Source organism: Pelobates fuscus, chromosome 4, assembly GCF_036172605.1.
Source record: "Pelobates fuscus isolate aPelFus1 chromosome 4, aPelFus1.pri, whole genome shotgun sequence".
NCBI classification, from domain to species: domain Eukaryota; kingdom Metazoa; phylum Chordata; class Amphibia; order Anura; family Pelobatidae; genus Pelobates; species Pelobates fuscus.
Window position 1 is genome coordinate 343,001,187 of NC_086320.1, and position 13,027 is coordinate 343,014,213.

The 13,027-nt window shown below is 36.7% G+C and overlaps 1 protein-coding gene across 1 annotated transcript in view; it reads right to left on the reverse strand.

The window, feature by feature from the left end:
- The window catches only part of ABCB1 (ATP binding cassette subfamily B member 1), a 53,202-nt gene that overhangs the window by 15,163 nt on the left and 25,012 nt on the right, over positions 1-13,027 (reverse strand). Inside the window, exons 7-18 of the mRNA XM_063452480.1 lie at positions 12,800-12,971; positions 12,543-12,667; positions 11,479-11,650; positions 8,838-8,951; positions 8,199-8,309; positions 6,311-6,436; positions 5,954-6,157; positions 4,992-5,162; positions 4,569-4,730; positions 2,897-3,070; positions 2,115-2,258; positions 1,031-1,132 (exon numbers count right to left, since the gene is read on the reverse strand). Coding sequence (XP_063308550.1) covers positions 1,031-1,132; positions 2,115-2,258; positions 2,897-3,070; positions 4,569-4,730; positions 4,992-5,162; positions 5,954-6,157; positions 6,311-6,436; positions 8,199-8,309; positions 8,838-8,951; positions 11,479-11,650; positions 12,543-12,667; positions 12,800-12,971 — 1,777 coding nt within the window. The remainder of the gene's footprint in view (positions 1-1,030; positions 1,133-2,114; positions 2,259-2,896; positions 3,071-4,568; positions 4,731-4,991; positions 5,163-5,953; positions 6,158-6,310; positions 6,437-8,198; positions 8,310-8,837; positions 8,952-11,478; positions 11,651-12,542; positions 12,668-12,799; positions 12,972-13,027) is intronic.

Below are 13,027 nucleotides of genomic sequence, written 5' to 3' on the forward strand. Positions count from 1 at the left end.
AGAGCTTAGCGAATAACCCCGATGAAGTATAAGTCAGGGAACTGCAAACCTTATGTGGACAATTACTAATTAGATAAGGTCAAAATTCCCAAACCACTAGTGATATTGGCAATTTAATAATGCTAATTATAATAACAAACTATTTATCAAGGGCATATTTAACTTTCACTTATTCCCTAATCTCTCACCAGAAACAATACAGTAACTCAAAGACACCATATCTGGAGCTCTTAACACTAAGTCATCTTATCCCAAAAAACAAAGATAGATTTATTCGTTGATTTTGCAATTAAATACTGTATACTCGGAATTTTCAGTAACACTCTCCATTCGGTCCAGGATTCAGAAAGAGGTTGAGGCAGATTTTGATATGTTGTCGATTTACAGCATTTTTTGGGATTGTGAGTAGGAGTCAAAATGAGAAGGGACAGCAATGGTAGGACTGTGGAAGAGGTTGTGAGAGTAGGATTTAGGTGGAAGGAGGGGTAGAGGTATCGGAAAGAAGATTACAAATAAATATATATATTGTTATCGGGAGGAGGATTTAGAAAGGATTCACAAGTGGTTATGGGAAGAAGAGTCAGGAAGCAGTCGGTGGTGATTAAAGACAAGCAGTCAGGAGAGAGTAGGTTATGGCTGGAGAAAGGTGAGTCAAATAGGAGTGGTTTGTGATAATCATACATTTGGTTTAGTAGGAGTTTGGAAGAAGTGGGCAGGGGAGTCTGATAAGGAGTGGGGGGACAGCAGGAGAACCAGGGAGAAAACAATCGCTATAGTATTAGGAAATAATGAAAACAGGGAGGAGTGGGTATGGGGACTGCATTCAGACTTTCGAGGTAGTCAGAAGAGAACAATGTTGATGATTTCTTAATATTGACTTACATGTAGATTCGTTTTTTTTTTTCAATTTTAAATATCAGAAGCTATTGGTTTAATTACAATACATCAATGTTTCAAAAAAAGCAAAGCACAAACATGAAATAAAAAGGTGTATTTCTCACAGCACTGATAAACATATTAAAATATTTACCTGTAGAAAAAAGGTTACAAAGGAAACTGCACCAAGTGCCAGAAACAGCAATGAGAACATGGTACTTTGCCGTCTGGTATCAGGTCCTATTTCTGCAAATATCTGCAAAAAAAAACAATGAGGTCATCAAGAAATGGAACGCAGGATAACAGGAAGATGTAATGTACTATAGCTAGTAAAATTCATGAAGTATAACCTATTTCTTAGAAAAGAAAAAGATGATTGTGCAAATATACATGTAATCCAGTTTAAATGGCGCGGGATATAGAAACTCCCTTTAATAAAAAAAAATAAAAAAATACAGAAAAAAATGTACTGTATGTGGCGGAGAACTCCACGTGTGGGGAAACAAAACAGTGAAAACTGACACATTTAAACAGTATAAAAACCCTCTCTTAGTAGAGGTAATCTGACCACTCTCAGCATATATAGTGAGAAAAAAAGAGAAAGCAATTCTTGTATTGATGTATTATATGTATATCATAATAAATAATAAGGGGCCCCAAAAAGTGCTTGAAAATAACGATTTTACCGTTATAGTATAAAGAATAAAAATCCATGTCTGAGGCTAATTATCATTTACAAACAAGCATAGAAATAAAAACACATCAATTGCACATAGCACATACAATAGGATCGGTGAGATGCACAGTTTGCAATTCAAGGACTATATGCAGCCAACAGCAAATAAAAATTAAATAATCCTTGGTGCATGACCAGAGGGGCCAAAAGTACAAAAGTCCTATTAGGAAAATCCTGCATGTGCGATTGGCACTGGCTTATCTTTCCCCACTGTTATACTATATTTCAGCCTATTTTCAAAGGAGCTCCCACTGGCCATATTATGGCTTATTTTGGCTTTATGTTCTGTTAGCTGCATATATTCCTTGAATTGCAAACCGCGCATCGCAGGCCAAACACTTTTTACTTTGCTTTGTTACTTCCGTTTGGAATTTTAAAGGGAAACATACATGGTGTTTGTTATTTCCTTTCAAGATCTGCAATAATGGTTTATTATTTTCACGGCGCAGTAGATGTTTTTTGTCCACTAATTTGTTGTCCATCACGAAAATATTTTACGTACCCCAATGATCTCTGAAAAAATAATAGCAAAAACTGGTTGTGTAGCACCATTGATAATTGCGCATATAACGCCAACCACAAAATACGGCCATTCTGGTTTGTTCAACTTCATAACCTTAAAAAATGAGACTGGTGGCACGTCAACCTACAAAAACACAAGTGAGAAAAACAAAGTGAATCAAGTCCACTAAAAGACTACGTATGATGCCGAGCTAACATAAATAGAATGGCACAAAACTCTTTTTTAAAAATGCATTTTATAACTCCTTGCCTAAATAATTAGTTGTAGATTTTGAACACTTCAATATATAAATTATGTTCCACCTAGACCATCCTTACCAGATCTACCTGTAAAAGGGTTTTGCTGTTTCCCTATCGTTCAACTGTCAGCACACAGGTGTAAAATGTATACAATTGCTATCGTTTCACCTAGCACAATCTATAGATGGAATTGTATGTACTTTAATTTTATTTAGACTTAACGCATACACTTTGACCAAAGTCATCTTTCTTTTTTGCATACAATAATATAGCATTTTAAAGGACCACACCATTTTACTAAATGAAATATATTTACATTATAAATGCATGTCTGAATGTGCCCAATGATATATATATATATATATATATATATATATAGCGAACTTGTTATAAACAAAATAAAATATAAACAAATATCCAAACTTTTTGTACTACTTTGTTTTTGGTGCTGACGTTTTTATTTATATTTTAGATATATTTATTTTTTGCAGAGGTCGCCTGAAATCTAAAAAAAACACTCACCGTTTCGTCCTTTTTATCTTTTTCTTTCTCCTCTTGCTCGGGTACTTTTTTCATGCTGTGCCGACTGGATTTTCTTCTTACCAATTGGGATTCTTTATGGCTGAGAGTGGGTGATTTCTCATCAATAATTTCTTCATATGTATCAACCTCTTCATAATCATGTGTTTCTATTGTCTGCAAAGTAATATTATTTTACTGAACGGTGGAGTCATTATCTGTACTTTAACCCCTTAAGGACCAAACTTCTGGAATAAAATGGAATTATGACGTGTCAGACATGTCATGTGTCCTTAAGGGGTTAAAGAGACTTCCTTTTTTTTTCTCTTTATTTTCAAAAATGAGCAACAATACATACATACATAAACAGCTCATTTGTGCACTGATATAGTATGCTCATACAGTTTAACACATGAATACATTAAATAAATAAAAAGAGAAGAGTAAAATAAGACAAAAAGGAAGGGAATGGGAAAAATGAAAAGGGAAACCTGCAATGGCGATGTGTGCTGACACTGAGGGGTCAGCACATATTGGGGGTCAGCTTGAATTAAATAGTCGAGACACGTTCTTTCCACGGAAGTCATGACTTTTCAAATGCTGGCAAGGTGTTATGAACCAAACCAGTTAGTCCGTCCATTAAGTGATTCTCTTTAATTTCCATCATGACCTCTCTCTTTTGTGGGGGCTCCATTTGTAACCATAATGCATACAGGTCTCTTCTAGCAGCTAAACTAACTTTATTAAACAGCTTTTGGGCACATGTGGGGAGCCCCTCTAGGGGTCGAAATAATAGGAAGATCCAGGGGTCTAAAGTGAGAGTTAGAGCAGATATATTTTTAAAGCAACTTTCTAACGGAAGTCGTTCCCAGTTAAATGTGAAAAACCAAAAGCTAATTTAAAAAAAAAAATAGATTCAATATTGGTGATATTTTAACAGGGAAAATAAACAATCCCCACCAGTTCTACAAACATTCCAGATATAGTTATTAGACCGGTATCTCAATTTCCTCAAGAGGCTCCCTAAGAGGGGTTCCCTATACAGATGACCCAATCTCCATGTATACCTTAACCTGCAAAATTCTTGTGAGGACTGACCAACGAGCAAACCACTGTCATCATTTTATTGCCTCTTATTTTTAAATGATCCACCTTCCCGTTGGGGTAAATGTAATATTGTATTCCAGAGAGATGGGGTTTCAATAACATTGACTACAGTTGTTTTTTTTTTTATTTGTAATCTTGTAAAACTGCATGTTTTCTTATGTTGTAGGTAGTGCAGAACTTACAGAGGTCTGGGCACGAAACAAAAAACATATATGGCAATGCAATAGACTAAGTAGATGCCATTCCTGGGTCACTTTCTTAAATTTGTCATCTCCTAAGTTCAAATGAATTTTATACAACTGGCACCACTAACTTACCCTTCCAAGGACAACCCTAGTGGTCCTGTTTACAGATCCTCCAAACACATTTGGTGGCTACCAGCTTGTGAGGACTATGCATCCTCAACATAGCTCTCCCACAGATTATGGTATATGGACTTTTCACATGGTCTGCCTAACTGATTCAAATTGTACTTCTAGCCATGAGACATGGATCATGCAAGCTACAAACCCCTGCCAGGGTGCAGAGGGCTTAGAGAGGGACATATATATATATTTGTGAACTGTACCTGCATGGTAACCAACTTGTAATAGACTCCCTGTATTTTCATTAGTTCACTGTGATTTCCTTGTTCAACAATGACTCCATTGTCAAACCCAGCTATAGTGTCTGCATTCCTTATTGTGGACAATCGATGAGCAACTACGATGGTCGTACGGCCTTCCCTAGCCTGCAAGAAACATAGTTGAAGCATGATTTAAATGTGTTAACATATCTTGATGATACAATGTATAGCGCACATAACTTATGAAAAGGATGATAGTACACATATTCAATTAATTTAATATGTATTAAATTAATCTAAGAGTGGCGAATACATACCAAAGTATTGTGTATATAGAAATATTTGTAAATGTACAAAAATGTGATTTACTTATTGGCCAGAGGGTTGTGTAAATTATTTTAGTGGCATAACCTAAATAAATAATACCTTATCCAGAGCAGTTTGGACAACAGCTTCACTTTCAGTGTCCAGCGCGGACGTGGCCTCGTCTAGAAGGAGGATTTTGGGATTGCGGACAAGTGCTCTTGCAATTGCGATCCTCTGTTTCTGTCCACCACTCAGTTGTGTTCCTCTCTCTCCCACTAGAGTCTCGAATTTCTGCAATAGAGATTTACATAATTATTTTAAATATCCTTTTAAAATAATTAATCAGCTTGAAAGAGGTGTGATCAGCTCGTTTTCCTATGTGTAGTCTGCGTAATCTAACTAGTTAGCTAAAAATATATATTTTTTTGTCAATACACCTTTAGATCACCAAAGTTCATTGAGGCATATTTCACTTCTGCAGATCTTATGAACCCCTAATATGCCAAGCTTTATCAAAATCCCCAACTTGGTTTGGCTGTGGAACAGGTATGACTCACAAAGCTCACTTATACAATTCATATATTCAACCCATGGGTTTTGAGTCCAGAGGGAATGCAAGGAAAAAATACCCAATGTTTGTTACTGCTATGGTTGTTTTGAATTGCTGTGCCTGCTCTGTGTGTGTACGGAAAAAGATGGTTAGATGGTTGAGGACATCTGCAGTTTGCTGTCCCCTTTACTGTATGTTTCAAAGGGCCTGATAATGAACTCATTTACACTGCATATTACTGGGAGTTTCATGACTGGGAAGCTATGTGCAGTTGCACTGATAAACACTGCAGACTGCTTTATTGATTCAGATCTCTGTGATACATCAGCCAGACATTTATACCGTCATGCAAAAAACATCACCCCCAACTCCCTTGAATAATCGAGGAAGAGAATGGAAAAAAGATAACTGGTTTGGAAACAACTGATACATAATGTAACGGCCACCAGCTTGACACGTGTGTCCCTAGTGAGCATTGTAAGGAAAGGTTACATCTTGATGTATAAAGAAAATACTGTATATATGGACTTACATCTGGAAGTTTCAGAATAAAACTATAAGCGTTGGCTTCCTTGGCTGCAGTTTCAATTTCCTCCACTGTGACATTTTCACGACCAAATCGGATATTTTCCGCAATTGTTGTATCAAACAGGATGGGTTCCTGGCTCACCACACCAATCATCTCTCTTAAATACCTGGTGTTTAAATTCCGGATGTCTTCTCCATCAATGGTTATCTATGACATATAATTCCTCATTTAATTACTTACTAGTAGTGTGAACTATTTTGGAGACACATGACAAATTCAAACTAGTTAAAATGGATCAGAATCCTGTATAGTATTATTATGTGGAGAATATATGGATTATGGAGTTGTTCGGATCCTTACCGCTCCTTCTTCGGGGTCATAGAACCTCTGTAGGAGCTGAACTGTTGTACTCTTCCCACAGCCGCTGCTCCCAACCAGAGCAACAGTTTCACCACTTGTGACCTTTAGGTTCAATCCCTTCAGAACCTTCAACAAATACATAAAAAAGAAAACTAATTATAACCAATAATTCATTCAAAACAAGACTGATCTAATTTCCATTAGAACAGAATAAAGGGATTATTTGTTTCAAACAAGCAATGGACATTAAACTAGATATCAATATTATTCATTTTGTCCCAATAGAGATATCAGATACACCTGTGCAACTTACTAAAAGGCACATTCCACACACAAACAAAATTACAAGACGGGAACTAAAACTGGGAATGGTAATGCTTTCTTACGAGGAAACGTTTTTTTAAAAGTCAGGTTTAGGTTTCATTTATCTGAGAAGCTATGGTTGTAGGAGATAAACAGAGGAGTGGTGGCTATTTCGGGGACACAGGGAAGTGGCAGCGTGACTGATAGTTGCACAGCAAATATAGTGACCTTTGGAACATGTATATTTACAGAATGATAATGTACATGACATATACACGGATGTAGGCCTGCATTTATGGTTTCATTTTAATATGCAATTTGAAATATTTAGACTATTCATCTTTGGGATACAAATCATCTCTTATGATTCTTATTTTAGAAATGTCATTGCAATGCACGCACTGTATCAACAAGTATACACAAGAAAAGCAAAACAGCTGCCAGCAAGTTAATAAACGTACTATATGCAGCATATTTAATGATTGGGTGATAATGGGACATTTCAAACTACATCCTTGACTGATGTGCCAGTAATCGAAGTTCCACTTAAAGAAATAAAGAAAGGGAGGAACCCTGTATTACAGTTACTCCAGGCTAAATGATTGCTTAATTTCCAGCATTTACATTTAGACTTTGGGTCTCAATGGCACTAGTACAATTATCATTAAACACCTGAGATGGTCACATTGTGCAAAATAAAAATTCTCTAAAAAGTGCTTATTTTCAAAGTGGAACTAGAGATTTGGTAATGGGGACCATGGTAGATATTTTAAATAGAATTGATAATATATAATTTACTTTGCAGTAGGGGTAGCTGAATGACATACCCCTAGCCGGAGTACAAAGCCATATACTTGTGTCTGTATCATCAGCTTGAATTTAGTTACTTCACTTCTGGCGATACTGTTCCATTTACACTGATGTCCTTGTGTTTTTGATGCCGCAAACACAAGGCCAAAATCATTAACAGATAGAATTTCATCCTACCCCAGCAATTATTAGCAGCACGTTTTAGATCTATTTTTTTAGGAGCTTATACTGAATCATTCTTTATCTGCCCAATGTTCACTAGCTGTCATTTTTATTCCTCTAAATGATGTTTTTTGTGCTCATCAAACTATAGCGATATATATATATCATGATTCTGCTCTTTATCTCATTTCCCCACAGTAGGTCTTACATGATTATTTCGATTTGCCATAGATCATTTGGGGCTTAAGGAAACCAAGTTCTTAAAATGGAGCAGTCATTATGGACACCATCAGAAAATCCTTGGTCATTGCTATATTTTTGGAACTTGTCTCAGAATTCATGATGGATCAATTTTATATCTCTTCTAAACACAGTCACCATCTATGAGCTCTTCTTCCAAGACAGTGTTCCCTGTTGACACTCTAGAACTACGAGACACAGGCTCCTTATTCCGGCGTCCCAGGGTATGCTCCTCATTTATAAACTGTCTCCCTGTATATCTACCCTCAGGCAACAGTTTAAAAATATGTTGCAAGAAGAATGTAATAATTTCTTTACATTCGAAAAACCACATGCAATGCACCGTTTTACCCCTCTAACTCATTTCACTTACTTGAACATCAGGTCTGGATGGATACGTAAACTTCACATTTTTAAATTCTATGTCTCCTTTAATTTTATCAGGTTTATTGCCGGCTTTGGAAAAACTGTCAATTTTTGGTTCCTAAAGGAAATAAAACCATTAAGCAAATATTTTCAAACAGAAGAATGTTTCTTTGTTATCATCAAAACATATTAAATAGCTCTCAGATGTGTAACATAAGTAGTCTAATCCAATTTCAATGAAACAAAACAATATATTTCCAATAAGGATAACAAGCTAGCAACTTTTGAAATGCACTAAATGGTCCAATTATATCAAATTAGCTGAATTTACTTAGCCAGAAATAACAGAGAATAGACAACAGCAATTTTAAAGCCATTGTAGATTAGGTCATACAACTATTGTAGGACAACTATTGCAGGACTATATGTTTCCATTTTAAAAAAGTTTGCTTGCAATTTGCACTTTCCATGTTAGTACTCAACAATTTCCAGTTTAGTAAATAAACCCACGTGCCTTTTCTGTTGCTTATAATTTTCACGAAAGCAATTCAAAATTAAAACACAATTAAAGGATAAAGCAGTTGTTATCTTTCCGAGCTAACAGTATTGTTGTTTATTAAGATCAATTACTACATAAAGTACTCACCGTGTCGATAATGTTAAATACTGTAAAGGCTGCCCCCCTAGCATTGGAAAAGGCCTCGATATTGGGTGCTGTCTGTCCAATACTAAAAGCACCGATTATGACAGAGAAAAACACCTAAAGTAAGAAAATTGATTTTATAAAAAGATAAATTACTTATACAACAATTCACATACACATTCATGCACAGCATCAGATAAGATATTTTTAAAACAACCTTAAAGGTCATGTAAAGACTACGCTATTACTTACCTCGTAGGGATTGTCCTATTTGTTACCTATTCTGTTTTCTGTACATATTTTGTATGCTGATATATGTAGTATTCAGAGTGCCATGTTCTCTTTGTATTTTATTTATAGTAAGGGGGATATTTAGTATCGTCAGTTTTACTAAATTGGGTAGAGACGTAAGGTATACAGATATTTAGCTCAGCTTTAGAGAGCAGATTGCAGAGAAATAGATGGTACTGTGAAGTTTTAGAAAAGTAAAAAAAAAAATCAAGCGAACAGAAGTATATTTGAGGATTGCCCATTCATAAACAGTGTTGGAAAGAAGATAATGGCTGGTAAGAGACAAGACAAGAAGGCACAGAACTGACAATAGGTGGATGCCAACAGAAAGTGGAAGGGAAGTTGCGGTACTACAGAGAAAGAACAAAAAGATAGGCTTGATGTAAGCATGGCAAAGGCTGTTCACAAATACTCAGGGTCATAGCGATTCCTATTATAAGCTGGGTATAAACTGTGAAATAACGTGTGTGTTTGTTTCTATACCCCACGGTTATAACGTAGAGGGCTAGAATTACCCAGGGAAAGCATTTCCTGTGTTGCACCTAATCTTAGTTCCCAAGCATATGTTCTATATGACATATCGAAAACCCAAACATATGCCTGCAGTTTCTTCCTACTGGATCCTTGCCCACTATAATGTGGCATTTCAGTTAACATAGTAAAATCTTCAGTATACATTTTCCAGCCTAGGACTGTTTAAAGAACTAAACGTTAAAAGGATATTAAAGAACTAAACGTTAAAAGGATATTATAGGCAGCAGAACTACTACAGCCTAATGTAGTGGTTCTGGGGAAAATAGCTTATCTCTTTCGGAGAAATTGAGGTGTTTACAATGTAGCCTAATGTCACCTCTAGGACACTAATCTCCAAATGCAAGCATGTAGAGAAGGATTGATTATATTAGTTATCAGAGACCGGGAGGATGCACGCAGAACAGCATGCTAAGAGAATAAAGGTGAGTATATAGCTTTTTTCATTTTATTTAGGGGGGGGGGGGTGGGGGGTGGGGTGTTCCCCAATAATCTAATCCTTAGTATAACATATTTGTGTTCCTAATGTGATAGTGACCCTAAATCGTTAGTATACTCTGTCTGAATTACCCTAAATCGTTAGTATAACATATTTGTTCTTTTAATGCTATAGTGTACCTTTAATATTTCTAAGATAATTTCTCTGATAAACTATATAAGTTCAGTTTAAAAGGACATTCTGTACACCATAACCACTACAGCCTATTGTAATCTATCTTAATTTGAACTGCAATGAGAGGATGTGGCTTGCAGAAAGTTAGATTTATATGAAATAGTATGGAAAATAAGGGGTCTGGCATTGGGTGTCAGGAAAACGCAAGTTATTTTTTTAATTTTAATGAAAGTTTTATTAGAGATCAGTCTTGTAAAAGCCCTGAATAACATTAAAAATTGTAACTTAATGAACATGTGCGGTATAGTCCTATGTTTTCTGGGGAACCGTGCGCTAGTGTGTATTTTTCAGAGACGAAAAGAATAAAGCAGCTGGAACCTATATGCCAGTCTTGGAGGGAAGGGGTTGGTCGCTGAGGATTCATTAATATTGGCATCTCACGTTGCCAGACCCAAACAACTTCCCCCGTGAACAATACCTCGTGTTCATATCCTGAGCATTCTACCATAAGAGTGACCCGATTGGGAGCCAAAGATTTGTTAAAATAGTGGGTTTTCAGCTCCTTCTCCGTCTGGACCGGTGACTCGAGACCCCCATCTAAGTCTGTTTCTGCACTGGGGCGACGTCCCTCTCCTCTCCCAGGTTCCCCCCTTGCCACCCATATGTCAGCAGTGTCTGAAAGTCCACATGGTAAACCACGGTCAGTCAGTGTGTCCATACGTCCAAATATGTCTGTGAGTGTCCTTGTCCTAAGAGCCCCAATCTTTGTCAAACGGTTTAAGAATACACCCAAAGACTGCTTTCACTATAACCACCACAATAAGCTGGAGTGGTTATGGGGTATATTTCAGGTAGCTTTGTACAAGATATATTCTAAAATATATATATTCACATGTGATATAAAATTATTCTATTAAGATATTTGTGTCTGTAAGTGAGTAGAGTAGCAATGTAATCATCCCAAATATAACGTTTTCAGAAAGAATAATGGCACGTAAAACTGCACAACATTGTATCACGGTGGTACTACTAAAGTTCTGGATATCCTTGGCCAACCAGATGTTTGCAAACTAGATTGTTTATGATGCACAGCCATTTGGCATCACCAATAACTGGAAACCACATCAAGATACCACTGCACTGCAACACAGATAAACGGCTTTGCATTCTATATAATTTTTAGTTAGTACTTTGAGAATAAACACTTACTGTAAGTACACTTCCAATGCTGTAATTTTCATCTATAACCAGAGTTGTCCCATACCAGAATGCCAATGCATACGAAGCATATATCATTAAAAAAGCAAATCCCATAGATATATTGGCTGTTATTGCCTTCTTTATGCCTATTTTTTTGGCATCTTCTAAGTTCTTTTCATACCTGTCGATGATAAAAAAAAAAATACGATATAGGAGGGAAAAAAAACATCAGAATTTATCCACGTATGAAGCACAAATGGGGAACTGTTACATCCCTGGATTTATAATAGCATGTTTACTTAGCAGTGTTTAACAAATAAGTATTTTAAAGGTGTGAAATTTTAAAGTAGAAATCAGCTCCCTGGCATTTATTGTCCTTTGCACAGGGAGAGAGTATCAAGGCTACTTTTACATCTCATCCTCATTTGAAGTGTGTGCCCCTTTCTGTGTCTGGACTTAAATGGAATGTGATATCAATAGTGATGTCCCGAACAGTTCGCCGGGAACTGTTCGCGGCGAACATAGCTTGTTCGTGGCGAACGCGGCGGGCGATCATATGCAATGTTCGGTCCGCCCCCTATTCGTCATGGAGGTGGGAGGGTATGGGAGGGAGGGTCTGCTGCTGATTGGCTGGAATGTGTCTGCTGACTGTGAGGTACAGGGTCAAAGTTTGCTCAATGATGACGAATAGGGGGCCGACCGACCATCGCATATGTTCACCCGCCGCGTTCGCCACGAACAAGCTATGTTCGCCGGCGAACAGTTCCCGGCGAACTGTGGGGACATCACTAGATATCAATTCCCAAAAACTTTAATAAAATAAAAATAAAAAAGCAAGCATCATTTGATTTTTAAAGTTTTAAATACGGTATGTGAATTACACAGAAGTGACAGTCCCTCTTTAGAGCTGGGAGCCACCATAAGGGAGATTTGCCCCTATTTTAAATCACAACTCCCATAACGCTTTTCCAAGCTGGCTAGACATACTGGGCACTTTAGTTAAATAACAGCTGAGGAAACCATGGTTTAAAGAGATAAGTAAAAAAAAATATTAAAATAAAATATTATCTCACCTTGCAATTTCTTTGTTTTGCCCACCGAAGGCTATCACAGTTCTGATAGCTGCAAGTACTTCTTCAGCCACGGCCCCAGCTTTGGCATAAGCTGTCAGTTCTTTGTTGGTGAATGCAGACAATATCTGTGCGTTAACAAAAACATTTTAAAATATTTTGAAAACAATCATTTTGCACTGTCAGTTCTTATTACAGTGTTTTTTACATCCTCTACTACAGAGCATTACTAATTTTACATTAAAATCCCCATATCTCACCTTTGACCAGACCGCAGCTGAAAGTCCCATGACTGGACTAATAGCCAAAATGACCAGAGTCAGTTTCCACCCTTTAACAAATCCGAGGACAAAGCCAGTTATGAATGTGGCCATAGATTGCACAAGCATCGCTATTTTCTCACCAATTCCTTCATTAATTTTGGAGACATCACTAAAAAAATAAAAAGCATCGATTTAACATGCTGAATGTATTATTATTCATTATTA